At 42.1% G+C, this 19,979-nt stretch overlaps 1 protein-coding gene across 1 annotated transcript in view; it reads right to left on the bottom strand.

Moving 5' to 3' along the window:
• The window catches only part of FMN2 (formin 2), a 170,877-nt gene that overhangs the window by 144,619 nt on the left and 6,279 nt on the right, over positions 1-19,979 (bottom strand). Inside the window, exon 3 of the mRNA XM_035108373.3 lies at positions 4,155-4,321. Within this exon, the coding sequence (XP_034964264.2) occupies positions 4,155-4,321 (167 nt within the window). The remainder of the gene's footprint in view (positions 1-4,154; positions 4,322-19,979) is intronic.

Here is a 19,979-nt window from a genome sequence, read left to right as displayed (position 1 = left end):
TGGGCACCCACAAATTTTGGTGCCAGGGCAATGCACATTGCATGGCATCCACAGTCCTGGGCACGCATGGTCATGGGGCCAAGTTGGCACTCCTGACTGGAAAGCCTGATTATGCAGTTCCATCTAAAAATTCCCACCACTTTTCATAGATTGTATGGATAAATGTCCATACAATGTCCATACCTTAAAAGGAAGAGGAATGTGCCATAAGATAAACTGTGCGGAGGGACTGAACTATTTAATCCCATCGCCAAAAGTCCTACACAAGGACTTCAGCTTGTACAGTGTGGCTTTCCTCTCTCTCCTCCTTCCTGTGAATCACCTGTGCTATTGCAATTGGCCTGGGGGCATTGGGAGAACCTTTTGAACAGCACACGGGGAAGAGGAGGGAAGAGGACTGTTTCACCTGATAAGCAAAAACACTGATGAAAGGACCAGAAGTGTACAACACTGAATTCCATCCATACCTTTGAAAAGATCAAGAAGCAACCAGCCGTCATACTATCATCTATTAATATAGCATTTCAGAGCGTCCAGAACCCAAAAATAGAATTAAGAAACACACACCAAATTGAAGAAAGAAACCAGCACTATAAATCTGCAAAGTCAAAGCAGCATTTCATTTAAACAAGTTGCAAACTCATAAATGGAAATATGGTACAGAAAGATGGGTCCCATCTGGTGTCACAGTGTTATATCACATATACAACACATATAAAACACTTTTCCTTTACCAATCTAGCCGATTCCTGGAACTGGAACTGTATTTTGGACTGCTATTGCTAGTGTGTTTGCACTGCACTGATCTTGTTGAAATCTGTTTGCCTCTCTCCAGCTCTCCCAATAAGCATATACAGTAGTTCATGGGTAGGCAAACTAAGGCCCATGGGCCGCATCCGGCCCAACCGCTTTCTAAATCCGGCCCATGGACAGTCCGGGAATTAGCGTGTTTTTACATCAGTAGAATGTGCCATTTTATTTAAAATGCATCTCTGAGTTATTTGTGGGGCATAGGAATTCGTTCATCCCCCCCCCCCCAAATAAAGTCAGGCCCCCTGTTGAAAAAGTTTGCTGACCCCTGATATAGTCTTTTACCCTTAAGGTATGCTGAAAGGTTTGTCATGCAGGATAGGATCAAATAGAGCAACTTAAGATGGCTAGGCTGGTATATTCCTCCTCCTATGTATTAGATGGGACTAATAACACACCTAATGTGTAAGGCCCCCTTTTCATCCAGGAGCCCTTAATTTCCTTAGTCAAGAAGACAGGGCTCATTACCTAAACCAATTAGCATCAATTACAACTTCATAAGTTTATTGTTCCAGCCAACAGCCATGCCAAACCTGTATTAAGCAGTAGTATGAATAAAATAATACAGAACATGCATCCTTAATATAAAAATCCATAATATATAAAAAAGACTTTGCCAAGTTCTTGGTCATTAAAACAGTTTCACTTATGCATCTCGACCAGCTCCAATTCTAAAAATAGTTTACCTTTTTAAAATCCAATTTGGCAACATCCATGATGTAAGAGAGGGAAGTTACCAGAGACACCAACAAACTCAAATCCAGCTTGATTTCAGATTAAACTTCTGAAATCACCAATTTATAGTGATTTTATCAAACTCCTTTTTTCCTGATTCCCACCCCGACCCCCTGCTAGTGCATAGAGGGCCACTCGCTGTGTTACAAAGCTATTAGTGCCTCTCAAAAGAAGCCAAATCATTTCTGTCGGGGCGTGTCTGCTTGCTTATGTGAAAACAGGCTTCAGAAAGCGATCTCTTGGATCTCTGTATAAGGGGGAGGCTAAGAGATAATGAGTGATGTCTTCCACCTGGGGTTGATCATAAATACAAAGTCTGTCTGTGTATGGGACCTAGTTCTAGCAGCCATCCAAGACTGCAGTGGGCATCACTTGGAAACGCAGCTCAATAAAGGCATTTCTTAAGGAAACTGATGAGATGCTCTGTTCTCAAGAATGGATAGCAAGGGGGCAATGTGGTGTTTCTAATTAGGTATCGGTGCTTTCTGGATTCTGTCCAGAAGATCCAATCCCTTAGTTGACACTTATTCAAGGTCAAAGCAGAGCTCAGTTCTGGAAAATAATAATACTCTAAAACATATTGACAAGCTGATTTCCAGAGTTGGTTATCACCCAATTCCATGTAGCACAGCTCAGGAAAATGCTCAATAGGCATAGTAGTAATTTTTTAAAAATATATATTCTAACTGAGCACAGTCCACTCTTGCCTTAACTGTTGACCACCTGGATTCTGTATGAAGAGCTGCTAATATTCCTGATGGCAGAGAGTACAGCTTCCGAAAAAATATTTTGCTCAGTTTCCCAAACTTTCATGGAGTTCAAATCAGAGCCCCAGATTTCAGCACCATGGAGCATTTGATAAAGCACTTTGCTACCAAATCAGCTGCCCTCCTTTATTGTAATAGAACTTCAAGTGTGTCCCTAAAGTTTTGGGTGCTTTGACTTTCAATGCCTCCATATGACACTTCCAAGAGAGGGTTTTACAAAAGAGTACACTCAGGTATCTAAATGAGAAAGCTTGCTGATCTAAGCATCATTTATACCTAGGACTGTGTTTGCCAAAATCATAATCTTGGTTGGTCTTGGAGTAATTTATAGATAGCTTTTTCTGTATACAGTATGTGGCAAACAACTCCCAAGAGATTTTTTGAGACACCATCATGAAAGAGAGAGGAGTACTAAATCATCTGCCTACAACAATATTAAGACCTTCTGTTCCTAATTACTGGAGAGGGAGAGTTTGCATTCCCTAAATATGGCACCAAATCATTAATATAAAAGCTAAAAAGAGTGGGAGCCAGAATGCAAGCTTGCTTCAAAATTTCTCCCACAGTCTGCTCCAATTAATAGAGTTGATTGCCCCATTTGGAGCAACTGCTTGCTACCTTTTGGCTTATACTTGGAAAATATTTTTCTAACCTCACATATTACACAAAATCCTGAAAGTTTTGGGATTTGTATTCAAACACAATTTATATATTCTTCACAGGAGTCCTGTAGACATATGTAAGGGTCAATATACATATTTGAACAAACACTGGTCACACTACCTCTTCTCTGATAAGAGAGGAAGTGAAGCCTTCTCTTCATGTTCCCTCTCTCTCTCTACGCCTAGGGAGGACATGTCTAAGAAAGCTCCAAGCTTAGAGCACATGTTTGAAGCTATCTTTCTGTACTTTCTACCCAAAAGTATTTTGCCTGTGTTCTTGCTGCTGCTTCGATAAATGTAGGAACCAAGACCTTTGAATCTGTAAATAAAGAACTTTAAGTTTACTTAGCAGTGTGTGGTCTGTTCATTGCATGAGGGGTAGAAAATGGGGGGGGGGGTTTGCTGCTGTATGCAAACTAAACAAGATGTGAAAAGGTTTAACAGCTTATATTCTCATTTTATACTGCTGCTTGATTTTTGTGAGTGTAAACCCTGCTACTAGGTCTCTCTCCTGCTGGATCTGTAATGGCTTACGTTGACATATTAAGACTGCAATTCAAATCAAATGGCTGGCAGTGGTTGGGTTTAATGGCGCATAGCCACTGCTCCATCCACTGCCCCCAACACTTGCACTGGCCAGGACGAAATACGATGGGCAGGGAAAATGGGCTATTTGACCTGTCAAATCCTGTACTGGGCCCACTATCACCATGTGATAGCATCAGGATTAGCTCAGGATCCAGTGAACCCTATGCTAGCCCCTGCCCCATTTTGGAGGTTTCTGATGACTACTATTTGTGCAGGAACATTGGGAGAAGCACATTGGGGTCTCCTTGGAGAAGGCCTCTCCCCCCATCAGCCATGGAGTTTCTCTGTCACTGGAGACCAACAAACCCTGGCAGGGTTGAGCAACATATCCAACTCATCCAGATCTCTTCCAGCAAGGCAGATCGGGGATTTAGTTTGCTCAGTTATTTATTTTAAGCATTTATATACTACTGTACTCCTTGTGTTAAAATGACAAGCTTCCTTGGAGAGAGAGTTCTAGAGGCAGGGTGCCACAAGGGAAAATGGGCCACATCCAAACCTGTCACAGAGAGTCAAGCCATTATGAATATTAATGTGTGAACTATCTTTAGTGATAGTTGATAGATACTCCCAAGAATTCACTGTGACTTACATCAAAAGTTGGTGCACTTTGTTGTGTGTTCTGACTACATGGCTCTCTGAAGCAATCGCTGAAGGGGAGCAGAAGACCCATTGCAATGATCCAAGAACAAAGCTTCTCTGCTTCTTCTTGAGGTGCATTGTCCTGCTGGCTGGAGAGCTTTTCCAGCAGAGTTCGACCTGCAAAAATTAATGTTAAATGTTAAAGAAACAGTAACAACCCAACAACCCATTTGAACAGAACAACCATTTTAGTGGTTGAAAGCCACAATCAAATTGAAGGCAAAAAGATGCTTCCTTGCAAAAAACATTACTCCAACCAGTATACACCCTTCAGCTTGACAGGGCAGCTTCTATAAACTGGTTCTCAGGTGTCTCTTAGAAATATAGCAGGTTCAGGGAACCACCCAGAAGGCCTATTGGATGCTCTGTGGAAGGACCGTGGCTTGGTCACAATGGCCATGGTGGCATGGCAGCATGGAGGAAGAAGGGAAGCTTCTGTTTGGCTGTTTAGAAAAGGCACTCAACCATTTGCTCTCTTCTTTCTCCTTACCAGGGGGAAAGGGTCTTCATGACACAACACGTTAATAAATTTTGCTATTGTACATTAGCTGTTATCATTTCATGGTGTACGAAATTTTTATTAGCCATTCTGGAATATCAAAAGTGAACATTGCAGTACAGTGATGCATTAAAATATATCAGTGTTGCTGATTCACAGATTTCCCACCAAATTTTGCCTTCAAGAGAATGGAGGGCCCATGGCTTGGAGAGAAATACTCCTTAAACTATCTGTGCCAATTTGCTAGATTATCTTTAAGAATCAATGTACTGTCCTGCATGGTTTACCAAGCATAAACTGATCTAGGGAAGCAAAGAGAACCATACCATCACGACAATTTCACATCCACCATTTTGGATAAGTGTTCTATAACATGCAGGACCACTCAGGGGACAAGGTGGATATACTTGTGAAAATACTGGCAAGGTTTCCCACAGTCCTAGTTTCAACCTTTATAGGGCTTTATGTCAATAAAGGCAGCCCTGAGATTGCTGGATGAAATAATGTTTTTAATTGAAACTATTTTTAGAATGTTTTAACTGAAAAAGTTACAGGTAGGTAGCTGTGTTGGTCTGAGTCGAAGCAAAATAAAAAAATTCCTTCAGTAGCACCTTAAAGACCAACTAAGTTTATATTTTGGTATGAGCTTTCGTGTGCATGCACAAAGAAGTATCTGAAGAAGTGTGCATGCACACGAAAGCTCATACCAAAATATAAACTTAGTTGGTCTTTAAGGTGCTACTGAAGGAATTTTTTTATTTAACTGAAAAAAATATGGATGTGTTTACCACAGGAGTGAGGTAAATCGCAGTGAGGTAAATCTGAAGGGGTAGCTCTTTTGAGCATTATGTTTAAGAGTTGGATGCTTGCTGGTATTATTTACGATGATAGTTCTTGATATTCTGAATGCCTGGTACAGTTAATCAGCTTGGAATGAATCACCGCAATTTATTGTTGCTTATGCTCGAGGAAATTCTCCCTAATGAGAGGCAAACTGCAAGATGATATAAGTAATAATCTGAAACAAGTCATGAAATGAGCAGCTTGGCAATGTTATTCCTCTCAGTCAGTCCAAAATGCTACAACTCTTTTTGGAGTCATGTGAACTGGTTTCATATTGCTGCTGACGAATTAAAGCAATCACATTCAACTGAGCCAAAGTACGGTACGATCACATCTTATACACATTTAATTTGGGCAATTTCAACCATATGCAGTTGAAGGCAGGCGGGTTGGAATTGTGAAAGTTAAATCCAAGCAAGGCAGAGATCTTAAGAGCTCCTTTTGTGCTGGGGCTGCTTGGGGTTACCTGACACAGAAAGAGCTTTTAAGTCCTCTACCTTACTTTGGGGGGCCAGGGCAAGGGCCGCTCAATGTGCCAGCTCTGGGATACTTGCGCAAAATCTTGCAGGTTCCTCTGACCACCCCTAGCCTTTCAGAGTAGTTCAGCTCAACATTACTGTACTGAATGATGTGTGTTGTCATGTATGGCTTTGTGCTGTTGCTATTTTAAAAGACTAAATAACCCTTCCCCAAACTTCCAGAAGGGGGCATAACAGACCATAGGACATAAGAGACCCATATAGGCAAAAAATACACTCAAAGGTTGAAAGCTGTTGTCATACAGACAAGAGCTGCTTTAGAACCAATTTGGTCCATTTGGATATAGACACAAGAAAGCATCTCTCTAGGTACTCCTCCTAACCATTCCTTTTGCTGGAGATTCTAGGGACTGAAGGTCAGGCTGCATGCATAAAAAGCACACACTCTACCATGGATCAAAAGCCTTTTTCTGGGGCATAGGATTCTGGCAAGAAGGGAGATGCCAAGGTTTGATGATGAAAGGAAAGGAAGAATGAGGCAGTAAGTAGACACAGGGTGGTATTCAACTAAGTCCTAAACAGAGTAGACCCATCAGAATTAATAAATCTCAGGTAGTCATTTATATTAATTTTGATGGGTCTACTCTGAGCCAACTACCACTGAATACCACTCACAATGTCAATATGGTTTAGGAGATGGACATTTTGTGGGACAACCAACATGCTTAAGTCTAATTAATGGATGAAGGGGGCAAGGCCATAGATTAAGCCAGCAGCAGCCAGGCAACCTAAGGCCCGTGGGCCGGATGCAGCCCAATCGCCTTCTCAATCCGGCCCACGTACAGTCCAGCAATCAGCATGTTTTTACATGAGTAGAATGTGTCCTTTTATTTAAAATGCATCTCTGGGTTATTTGTGGGGCATAGGAATTCATTCATTTCCCCCCAAAATATAGTCTGGCACACCACATGGTCTGAGGGACGGTGGACCGGTCCCTGGCTGAAAAAGGTTGCTGACCCCTGGATTAAGCTGTCCTGCCAGCTCACATTGGGAGGAACTACCGTAGGTCATCAAGCCTTTGTTCTCTTCCAGTCTACATCACTTCAATGTGAGATGCTGCTTCTTCTAGCCACATGGCTCTTACCAGCCTCCCTTGAGTTCCTCTACCAACAATTTAGGAACTTTCACTACTCTGGAACTAACTTTTACTGCCTGTGCAACTTTTCTGAAGCACATGAATCTGACCTTTGGAGAGTTTGTAAGTAAACCATTTTTAACTTACAAAATGTGTGGTATTTTCTTATGCTGGGGAAAGAGGGGAACTTTGGAAGGAACTCAGAAAGGCATATTTTAAAACAGGCATGTCAAACCTGCGGCCCTCCAGATGTTTTGGCCTACAACTCCCATGATCCCTAGCTAGCAGGACCAGTGGTTGGGGAAGATGGGAATTGTAGTCCAAAACATCTGGAGGGCCGCAGGTTTGACATGTTTTAAAAGGTTAAAAGCCCCTATTTCCACACTTTACCTTGCTGAATATTTTGTGATTTTAAATCTCTATTGGGGCTCTCTCGCCAAAGAGTACTTGCCCCAAACCTGGATCTTGGCATCCAGGGAATTCTCCTTTAATACCTACAGTTTTCCCCTTGAACCTACATATTTTATATTGCTTAACTCATTGCCCAACATGCCCCATAGGACAATATGAAGGCAGATAGAAGGGATCATGGTTTGTAGATGGAAACAGCAGAGAAGGATTTGGGGTGTGAAAGATCAGGAACCAGAGGGTCAACATTTTTAAAGGAGGTACTGAAAAAATCAGGGCTCATCCACACTTACCTTTTGCACCACACTTTCTAGGAACAGGTCTGCAGTTTCCTGGTCCATGTCTAAGCACTTTTTTTTTTTTGCTCTGCCGCTTTCTCCAGGAAAGCCTGCTCTTTAATGCTGAATCAGAACAAGTGACAATTCAGGCTTTCTGAGGAGAGTTAAAAGCATGAAAAAGCAGTGGGGCAGGGAATGCTTGGACACAGATTGGAAAAGTGTGGACCTGCAACTAGAAAGTGCAAAAGAAAATTAGTGTGGATGAGCCTTAATAATAATATTTTTATTATTTATACCCCACCCATTTGGCTGGGTTTCCCCAGCCACTCTGGGAGACTTACAGCACATAAAAAATTGTAAAACATCAGTTTTACAAAACTTCCCTAAACAGGACTGCCTTCAGATGTCTTCTAAAAGTCAGATAGTTGTTTATTTCCTTGACATCTGATGGGGGGGGGTGTTCCAGAGGGTGGGCGCCACTACCGAGAAGGCCCTCTGCCTGGTTCCCTGTAACTTCACTTCTGGCAGTGAGGGAACAGCCAGAAGGTCCTCGGTGCTGGACCTCAGTGTCTGGGCAACGATGTGGGTGGAGAGGCTCCTTCAGGTATATTGAGCCGAGGCCATTTAGGGCTTTAAAGGACAGCACCAACACTTTGAATTGTGCTCGGAAATGTACCAAGAGCCAATGTAAGTCTTTCAGGACCCGTGTTAAATGGTATTGGTGGTCACACCCATTCACCAGTCTAGCTCCGTATTCTGGATTAGTTGTAGCTTCCACACAGAATGCACGTAGAGCTTTAAGTTACCTTTTTGTTCATGATTCTATACTGCCACATATCCCTGCATGTTTTAAAAATGACATGAAAGCAGGCTTGTGATGCACTGCAGATAGACTTATCACACAGAGTTATCATGGATTTGAGAACTAATTTTGCTGAATTTCTCTGCTACAAGGGGCTTCACATAATCCCCCATTGCTTTGCTTTTCATTGGTCTAGTGACTCTAGTCTCACTTCACTCTCCAAATTTTGGGGTTTTTGTTTCTTTTTTAAAAGAGAGATGAAGAGTTTGAACTCTGTCTGAGGGCAAGTGTTTCCTTAGGGCTGCTCCCAATGGAGTGGTTGTTTTGTGCACAGCCTGGTTATATAACAAGTGGAAATCAAAATCCTCCAATAGCACCAGCTCTATAAAATGAGAATATCACAATGGATCTGAACTTGTAGAAATCCCAAAAGGCTGTGTAAATTAAGGGGAGGTGCTAAGAGGTTCAACACATTTATGCTATTTTCTGAAGATCTGTTTCTCAGAAGGACAAGCATAAGACATTTCCCAAATAACAATATGGTTGCCTCCCCGCCCTTGCCCCACTCCACCAGTTCCATGCACAGAAGCGTCAGCTGAATCTTGCATCAAGTGTCCCTACTTCACTTGAAGGCAGTAGGTCAGTTTATAGGGCCACAAGGCACATGCAGCTCTTTTCCTTCTAACACCTTACTTCTGCTCCCCAACACCAACATCTGTCAGCTGCGCTAGTCACCTCATTTTATAGATGCTCAGTTATAAAGCATTCCATCTTTTTGGAACTGGCTGTTGTGACTGAAAATTCAGTATTTAGGGGAAAGTGCCTTGCAAAAGCCTCAACGCTAGCTTTTCTTCCTTGCTGCTTTGCAACCATTTATCACAATACGTTTATTCAAGCAGGAATACTGAATTTGAATGAAGTTAAAAGAGAAGCTGGATGTGTTGAACAACGGCAAACTGATAGCGGTGGGGGGGAGAGAAGAAGAGAAATATACATTCCCACCCAAAATTCACTCATGTATTTTGGCTGCAGTTCAGAGACACACAACTTTATTTTCATAGTAAACAAACTGGAATTCCTCTGTGTAATTCTGGCCACAGAGTCAGTATGCAATTTTGATAGCTTGGCCGAGACGGAACATTTTTGACTTTTTGCCAATCCCATAAGAATGGCAGCATTTATGTAAAAGTTTCCAAAGAATGCCAGCTTGATACCACTCAAACCAATTAATTACTTTATCCATTTCTGATTTAAATGTGAACTAGAGAGAAAGTTAAATGCCACCCTTTACTTGTGCCTTTTTACTTGCAGGAACAATTTGCCTGCTAGTCCCTCCACAGGTGACTCAGTTGGTAACATGTGTGTCTTACTTTGATATCTCCCTCCACCCTACACATGGTAGGTAGGGCCGGCAGTCGCAGCCACATTCTGAAGCTAGTTGCTCTGCACCCACTTAAAGGACAAATGTGTCATCTGTTTGATGGCTGGTCCGGCCCTATGGAACCATCTGGTTTTTTGTAGGGAAAAACTAGCAAGCTCTGCTACCCTTTTGTAGGTATTTTTAGTTTATATCTCTCAGGGCTGCTTCTTTCAGAATTTTTTATTTTGGTACATATTTCTCAGTACAGAACGCATGAGCATCACATATGTTGTTAAAGCACTTTCACTTTAAAATACACATGGTGATGAAGCAATATTTTTATTCACTTCTGTGAATTTTAAAGGGAAAAGCTGCATGATGGTAATCAGTGCAATGCCTGTGATTATTATGCTTATGTCTGCGCTCAGCTGAAAAATGTCTTACATGAAGCAGCCCTCCTATGCATCACATTCCTTTTACGGGTAAGACAAAAAGCAATTACAATGATTTCAACCTCGGCAAAATTGCTATCTACTAAATAATTTCCCTGTATTTCTTTTCAGCTGCACTTCTCTAGTTCTACACTGGGATTCTTTTCTTTAGCAGACATAGATTGTTCAAGCCCAAATAATCACTGTATAGAGCTTTCAGAACACATGGGCCTATGATAGTTGAAGTCAAAGCAGCATCTTAAACTGAGTAGCAAGTTAGCAACAAAGGCGTTGCTAGGGGCAGGGGAACCAAGCAGAAGGAGTTGCCAGTGGAAGCTTGGGAAACAAACGCTCAACATCAGATTTTACAGTCTGATTACTAAGGGATAAAAATAGCAGCAATTGACTTGCCAACTTTGTCTTTTTACGTATTTGCGGTTAGTGACACCACTTTGCCCCAGAACAGAGGGCATTCATCACAAGAGACAAACTGAATACAAACATTGATCCTTGGCTACATCAATAGCTCTAAATATAAAGGCAAAAGAGAGGTAATTCAAGCAATATTTACAAAAACAAAAACCCCAAACCTGTTCTGATTAAGCAGGCTATCACTTTTGATCGAAGTTTTCATACGTGATGCAAGCTATAAGAAACTGAAATGTCCTATCTACAGCAGCTCACCTAAACTATAGTACAAGTGGCACCTTCTAATAATAACTGAAAAGGGAAGAATTTGATCTCCTTAAACTACAATTGTCTGCAGGACTATAACAGGAGAGAGGGAAGACAAAAAGTAGAGGTGCCTGGCTGCTTCAGAGATCTTGAATTTCCATCTTTCAACTAAAAAGCAAAAGTTTTCAGCCTCCGCCCCTTTTAACGTAGCTCCAGTTCACATGTTAACAGAAACAACAGTCCTCAGTTGGTAAAGGAGTAGGTACTCCTCCCATCCACTATACAATTTGTAGGCTTGCCATATTTCAAAAAGTGAAAATCCAGACAGAAAAGTTGTTGAGCTGCTTTTTGGCCAAAGCTGTTGAGCTGCTCACAGGGGTTGCGATATGTCTAGATTTCTCTGGACATTTCAGTGACTTCTGCCCAGACACTGTTTACAATTCCCAGCAATGTCAACCCTACTTTAAGGAACATGTAAGTTGAGGCTTTACACATGCCCAAGGAGCATGGAATGCCTCCAACCTCATTCAATTCCCTGTATCTGGATTTGATAATCTTTCTTTAGGTTTTGAAGATTTTTTAAGCAATGTATTGTTGTAAGATTACTGATTGATGTAAAAGCTTTAGAAAGAGGAAGATTATGGTCAATATTCACTATTAGCCAGTGAGGAAGTCTGCTTGCCAGGCCGCAGCTTCTACTATGGATATAACAAGTAAGCTGTCCAAGGACGGTAGAAAATAGTCAGAGATGTTTCTTGAGGGATTTGAATGTGAGAAGCTACTAGAATGTAAAAGCCGTCAAGTAGAGGGAGGTGACTTATTCTGATATAAGGCACCCAACACACTTATTTCAAATAGTGTGTCTTTATAGGCCATCATTCAGCATTTAAGCACCCAGGCCAAGAGGCAAGAAAAACTAATATTCAACAAAAAAAAATAAGAGCCATTCCAGAGACCACTGTAGTGTGTGTGTGTGTGTGTGTGTGTGTGTGCGTGTGTGTGTGTGTGTGTGTTGGGGGAGGGAGGGAGAGAGGGTTATATATTGTTTAAGATAAAGTATTGAAATATAAATTAAAGGTTACTTTTAAAAATTTGTATAGTTTTGCTAACCTTACACAAGTTAAATCGGGTCCTCTCTAACAAGAGGGCACATGTTGCGGTGCGGCCTGGCAACCAGACCCTGTGTTATGGGTGGGAACGTATGGATAGCCACAATACCCCATTGGTGGTCCCTAGATCCTGGGTGCAATTGGGCCAGAGGGACGCCAGTCAAAGTGATCGACGTGTCCCTGCATGTGTCCCTGAGCTTCCTCTTTTGGGCTCTGCTGTGCATCGGAACACCCGCCCACCTCTACCCTATGCATTGGGTATTCCGATAAAGAAATCCACGGACTCATGGTTGGTCTTCCCTGTGAGGGGTTGTGCCCTGAGACATCTGGGTGGAGGCCTAGCAGGGTTCATGTTTGCCACTGTCCCAGGTGTTCACCCGAGGCTGACCTATGGTTGGTGCCCAGGGTCAGTGCTGCCTGCAAAGGTGCAGGGAGCTAGTCGAACCAGAGCCTATGCAACCACTCACTTGATTGTAATCAATAAAGTTGTGGCCTAAATTCTGCCAAAAACCAAACCTAAAATTTGAGTCTTTTCTGAATTTATTTTGGGGGTGGTTAAAAGGTCTCCACACGCAAATAATGAGACAAGATAAAACTAGTTGGACTGAACCCCTGCTTTTAAGACACACTCTCTCACATACTCTCAAACTTAGTTCTGCCACTGGGTATGTGGGAGTAGATTTGTAGAATAATAATAAGAAGAAGTGAAGATTATTTACTTATTTGTAAATTAATCAAAACATTACATGAATGCCACAAGTCTTGAGTGATCTCTCCCCCAAAGGAAACTAAACAAGGAACTTATTGCCGTTTAGGCATGTTGCTAATTAGATTGCTTTACTATAAGTTGCTTGAGGTTTTTTCTTCCATTTCAGTGTTTGAGATTGCATTATACATTACCTCATGCTGATAATTGATAAACATAATTAATAAATAAGAGTAAGGAATGTGCAATAGTGTAATGATGTTCAATACTTGCTCAGTTGAGAATGTGACTTCCTTTTAAGCAATATTCTATGCCTAATAAGCACATTATATAAAGAAATTGCATGAAGAGGTGCTGGAATGCAGATGCCTGGCTGACACATTCTTTGAAACATGGAGGTGGAACCAAAGCTTATTTGTCTCCTTAATCACTAGTCAATAGCTACTAGTAACATATGAATCAGGGCAGAAACAAAAGGGGGGAAAGCCATTCTCTGTTGCTCCTGTTCCACAACACTGTTTTGAAGAACTACCGGTATATAAACAGGATAAAAGAATTCCTTCCAGTAGCACCGTAGAGACCAGCTAAGTTTGTCATCGGTATGAGCTTTCGTGTGCATGCACACCTCTTCTTTCACACAAAAGCTCATACCTATGACAAACTTAGCTGGTCTCTAAGGTGCTACTGGAAGGAATGTTTTAATTTTGTTTTGACTACGGCAGACCAACACGGCTACCTACATACCTGTATATGAACAGGGTAAATTATGGAGTTCCTTTCCAGCCTGCTACTCGTGTTGTGTTAAAAAGTTATGTGGAAACAGCTCTTATGCAGCTTCAATGACATACAGTGTAGACACAATTCAAATTAATGTTTGAATTCTCTTCCACAGAATGGTGAAATTTCTTAACTTGGTATATGTTCTTTGGCTTTATTGTTGATATTCTGGTTTGATTATTTTAGACCATGTGAAACCAAAAGCTGAGTGGGAGCAAATCCCACTCCCTTGGAAACTGAAACCAATTTCCAGCAGTGCTATTTTCCCCTGGGTTGAGAAACAGCAAAGGTAAAAGGGATGTTTCCGGGTTTTCACACACACCACCCTTGCCATAACTGCACAGGGATTTAGTTGTTTAGACACTTACTTAGTCATGGTTGTAGGGGAGGTTGTAAGCCTTTGCCTGCCCCTCCAAGGGAATGGGGTATCCTATTAAAGGGGAAATGCTCCTCTGTACACAAACACCTGTCTTTCAATATCTTTTTATAAGCAATCCCAGCTTGGAGGGAGGGGGGGTGCCCCACAAATTATACACTGATGCCCAGCCAAATTTCAACTCCCCTCCCCTTATTTTATTCCACATCATTTGAACAAAAGGAAGTAATCTTCCCAACTTGAATACCTTTCCTCACCCACCCCACTCCCATAACTCCGTATCATCAACTTTCCTGAGAAGGTGATGGCTATTCTTGTCCCTCACATCCAATTGTGGATGCTCATACCTCATCTTCCATGAGATGAGAAAATCATTATTTTATCCATCAATTCATTGCATTTATAAGCCCACCTTTTTCTCCAAGGAGCTCAAGGTGATGGAACACGGTTTTGCCTCTCCATTTAATCCTCACAACAAACCTGTGAGGCAAGTCAGGTTAAGAGGCAGCGGTTGGTCAAGTAGATGATACCAAGTCAGAGCTGTCAGCTCCTATTGGTGTGTTTTCTGACACAATCCTTCCAGCCCATCTGATTTCCCATTCTCCCATTTAGATCTTACCACTGTGACATAGTATCTAGTCACAAAGAAGCAAGAGGCACCCCACATTTGACTAACTGTTATGTACTGAGCTGAATCATAGAACAATAGGATCCAGAATCAGCAGTCTGATTGATCCGCAGGAGCCACCCAATCCAACTCCAGGTGGAAGTGAATCCGCAACCTGATTGGCCGGCAGGAGCAGCCAATCAGGCGGCTGGCAGAAGTGAATCTGCAACCTGATTGGCCTGCAGGAGCAGCCAATCAGGCTGCTGGCAGAAGCCAATCCACAAACTGATTGGCCCACAGTTGTAGCCCTGAAGTAGCCAATCACGCAAAGCCCATTGTGTAAATAATGTATATAAGCAGATGGTTTTGGGGGAAAGGGCATTCTTCTTCTCTTCTTCTCCTTGATGACTACGAGCTGAATAAAGAGCATGAAATTCACTCTCGACTCCGAGTATATTTCACTAACACTTACACTTCCCTCTTAATTTCAGTTGAGAGTATAACTCCACACAAGCCAAAGGATTCACGGGGCTCTGCTTCAAAGCCAAAACAGAAGATATTATTTTAGCACAGCAGCATTGCGTATTTCCTTCCTAAAATAGCCAAGACCTTTTTATAATACCTTGGTGCTGCTTACAGCTCACAATCCTTATATCTCATCTGAACATTCCTTATGAAGTTTACTGCAGTGGATTATATGGGAAAACTTTGCGATTGCAGTTGCTCATTACCATTTACGTCATGTATGAGAAAATCCTCAACCAGAAAAGAACACGTGGGCTACTATAAAAAAAAATGACATGGCAAAAAGCCCAACTATACAGCACTGTAAACTAGGCCAGCTATTTGTTCACTGCCTGCTGTTACTAAGATCAGAGCTAAAAAGCCCCAGGGAACAGCTAAACTGAAAAGAAATTCTTCAGATTACATACTTTCTGTAACAACCACAACAGTGGAGATGTGCACTATGGGCATGCAAATAATTATTATTTATATCCCACCTTTCGGGATACAAATCCTTCCAAGGCAGCTTACAAGAAAATTTAACCCTCTAAAATAAACACAGCAAACAATGAGGAGCAATACTTATCTGTGGTAAATGGGAAGCTCTGGATCATGCTCTTCAGCTGCACCCCACTCAAGCAGGAATACTTTCCACTTAGTCCCTCTGATAAAAGCATCCTTAGCACATGACTTGCCATTCTGCAGGCCACAAAGACAGCAAAGTACAGGGTTCCCATTGTTAACTAAAAGGAGGTTCTAGCAGGGGAGCGCAGCTATCGTATACCCTTGACCGAAGAACGGTACACTCCTTCTATCTGGGATGGTCATCCTCTTCCACCGAGCACGCAGCTTCGGGAGGGATGCACATGGAGCGGTGAGGGAGGAAGAGGACACCCACCCAGCCAGCCAGATCAGCCAAATCAACCCTGGCGATCAATGGGGTGACAGATGTCGCAGCCAGATTGCCATCACATCCAGGGTACAGGGTTCCCATTGTTAACTAAGAGAGAAAGCTCAAAAACTCTGCCTTAGATGTTTTGTGGTGCTTATAGCTGAGAGAAGGGACCTTAGCTCAGAGGTAGAGCACATAGTTTGCATGTGATAGGTCCCCAGGTTGAATCCAGTTAAGATAATCAGGTAGCAAGTAATGTGAAAGAGCTCTGATATTGTGAAAAGGCTACCAAGCAGAAAATGAAATTCTGGGCTAAACAGACAGCAGCGTTCCTGCCCTTAATGGAGATGAGCATACCCCACCTTGGAAGACACACTGGAAAAGACTTGAGTTGGTCTCTCCTAGGGGAGGGGATGTTTGGGTCACCTGGGTGAGCATAGGTGCCGGCTCCATGGGTGCCCAAGCACCCACAAAATTCCCCCATCAAGGGACCAGGCACCCACAAATTTTGGTGCCGGGCCCATGCATGCTGTATGGCACCCACAGCCCAGGGCACTCACGGTCGTGGGGCCAAGCTGGCACTCCCGTGGAAGGGAATGCCCAATAGGGAGGGGCTGGGTTTGGCCAGTATTTAGGGCTGTTCTGCTAAATTGGCTTTTATTCCACATATCTTATTGTTATATACTTTAATAAAGATAACCTTTCAACTAGTTTGCTGGTCTGGGGGCAAATATTATCTAGTATAATGCAGTTTCTTATGTTTGCAGTCGTCTCTCTTTGACATAAACTTACTGGTAGCCTTAAAAAAGGATTATAAAATAGGATTATAAAAGACTGCTAAAAGTATGAAGTAATAATAATGATGATGACGATGATAATGATGATGATGATAATTCTATTAAATGTACCAAGTGGCATCCTACCACACTGGGAACAATTTCCTTCTGCTTTAATAATATTTATGGCTAGTTTCCCCCAAACAGCAATTGAATGTTGAGGTCTTTCTCTTTTTTTGCGCTCTATTGTTCACTTTTCTAAACTCTCACAGGCAAACACCAGCTTGTTTTCAGTAGCTGCTTCTGCTCCAACTCTGTAATGTGAAGAGTGCTGCATAAACTGAAAGATTTAATCAGTCTCTGGATTTCAAAGACAGCTGGCATATGTGGGCAGAAAGAAAGAAAGAAAAAAGGTGACAACTATTTACCACTGGGTACATGGCATCTAGTACTGCAAAGGAAAACCTGATTCACAATTACAATAAGATAATAACAGGAAAACAATGCATTAAGGAAAACAAGTGTGTGTTAAGATAATAAAAGAGGTGCATTCATGGAATAGAAGCCTGAGTTCATAGGTTTTATCACAACAAATGCTAACAAGGCAGTAGAATTTTTTTAAAAAAGCAAAAACTAAAATACAATGCATAATTGTTAGAGGCACCTTTTCCCAAGTTAAAACTAGAAGCAGACTTAACCGTTGCACCTGAGAACCAACTGCCCTGTTTCCCCTTGTCACTGCATGAGTCTCTCTTGTGCATGTGGCTCAGGGCTGGAATAAGGCAAACCCATGAAAGCTACCAGGGCACAGATCATGCAGACAGTCTCATCCAAGGGCAAGTTTGTCTCCTGTGTTGGGAGTGACTGAATCATTCAACCACAGAAAATGCAGACAAATAAATAAAACAGTATTACCTGATTGGGAAGCAACAATATTTTGCTAGAGCAAATGATTCATCCAGAGGGTCAGTGGACAACTTTCACCCTGGAAGTCACAGGTTCAATTCCCAGAATTACCAGGTAGGGCTAGGAATGTCTCCTGCTTAAAGCCCAGAGAGCTGCTGCTAGTCAGTACAGACCATACTGAGCTAGTTGGGCCAATGGGCTAAGGTAGCTTCCTAACTTTCCTTGACTCTTGCAGAAAAAATTAAGTGCCCTGTTGCACACTTAAGAATGCATATGATTACTTGTACTCAGTGCTTTTTTTCTATTAAAAATGTTTAGGGAGTGCTCTCATTTTCCCACTCATATTGAAATACTGCCCCTCAACGAGGCCAAACTTAGATTCACAAAATGTTTGGGGGTATGCATACTCCTGCATCCCCCCAGAAAAAAGCACTGCTTGTACTCACTCGTATGATGGGGTGTTAGGGGAACAGTAGTACCTCTGGTGGGGGAAACATCTTCCTCCTTCTGGGGTAGTCTGTCCACCTTTGGTCCCCACCCTGCACTCGGCTCTCACCTGTGGCTCCTAGAAGCTGACAGCATGCAACAAGGGCCACATCCTGAAAAATGTCTTTGATTGGTCAGCTAAACCAGGTGAGGGTAACCAATGGGTCTCAAACTTTCAGTGAGTTAAAGACTTCCCCTGCATGCAAAGACGGGCTTCGGAGGATTGAGTGGACAAGACCATTAGTGTGTTCAGCCATCAAGAAGGCGGTTTCTGCACATGCTATAGAGGAAGTGAGGGGCAGATGGGGCTCATCAACCTGGGAAGGTAGCCCATCTTGGAGAAGGAAAACTGATGCTAAACCTCCACTGCCTTGCAAGATATCTTTGGGAGAAGAAAAGGCTAAGGAGTGAACCCTACGCAGATCCAGAGTGGAGTCCCTAAGACAGTTGGATGGCACCTTGTACGCTTCCTTCTGCCAACTCCTGCAGCCAAGCTGGTGCTAAATGTGTGAACCACACCAGCAAGGCCAAGGGGGTAGTTTTGTCATCTCAGTAGCCCAGGACCTCCATACATACTGCCTAGGCTAGGGTAGGTCACTTTGGTGCTGCTAACACAGCAATTTGACTTCATCCCTGGAGGCGCACTCCATTGTCTCTCGAGACAGATGGATGCCAAAAGGATTACCCAGATCCATGATCTGTATTATGCAATTGAATGAACCACTATAGCAGACAATACAAACTTATTTTCAATAGACCCCCACAGATTCTAGAGCAGTAGTTCTGGTTACAGGTAGGTAGCCGTGTTGGTCTGGATCGAAGTAAAATAAAAAAATTCCTTCAGTAGCACCTTAAAGACCAACTAAGTTTTTATTTTGGTATGAGCTTTCGTGTGCATGCACACTTCTTCAGATACAGTCCATTTCACTGTATCTGAAGAAGTGTGCATGCACACGAAAGCTCATACCAAAATAAAAACTTAGTTGGTCTTTAAGGTGCTACTGAAGGAATTTTTTTATTTTAGAGCAGTAGTCTTATTATTTATGTGACTGTTTTACAGTAAGCAAATCTTCAGTTAGAACTTTCAAGGAGTTCCATCGTTCACCATTATACAAATATCAGGTGCTGAATCAATGATACTTAAACCATCTGAAGTACGCTTCTGAGCATAGTTCAGAGTGTAAACTGGTTTCATCACATTTCTATTTCATACTTTCTCTATGAAGTTCAAGGCAGCATACATAGGATTATCGTGCCTTATCTTTTAGTGAGACGTCACAACTCCACCCAATGAAATTTAATACTGAATAAAGATTTGAACCAGTCTAATACTCTCTCAACTATAAAGGTAAAGGTAAAGGTACCCCTGACCGTTAGGTCCTGTTACGGACGACTCTGGGGTTGCGGCGCTCATCTCACTCTATAGGCTGAGGGAGCCGGTGTTTGTCCACAGACAGCTTCCGGGTCATGTGGCCAGCATGACTATACAACTATACAACATCATTAAATCCATGGGAATTATATCACTGTCTTAAATGAATTCTGGATTGCAGTGTGAATTGGCAACTTTGGTTAAAAGACTGCAATCAACAAAGTTATGTCCTTTGGGCAATTACATACAATTATATTAATAGCATAATAATACTTTGAAACCAGTGAGTCTGCTTAACACTTCAGAATAGAAGAAAACACTCAAATCATTTTTAAGTGCAGTACTGTTCAACTT

Source organism: Zootoca vivipara, chromosome 3 (assembly GCF_965207765.1).
Source record: "Zootoca vivipara chromosome 3, rZooViv2.hap1.1, whole genome shotgun sequence".
Classification (NCBI taxonomy): Eukaryota; Metazoa; Chordata; class Lepidosauria; order Squamata; family Lacertidae; genus Zootoca; species Zootoca vivipara.
The sequence above is the reverse complement of the archived record's forward strand: the minus strand, read 5'-3'. Positions and strand labels throughout refer to the sequence as shown.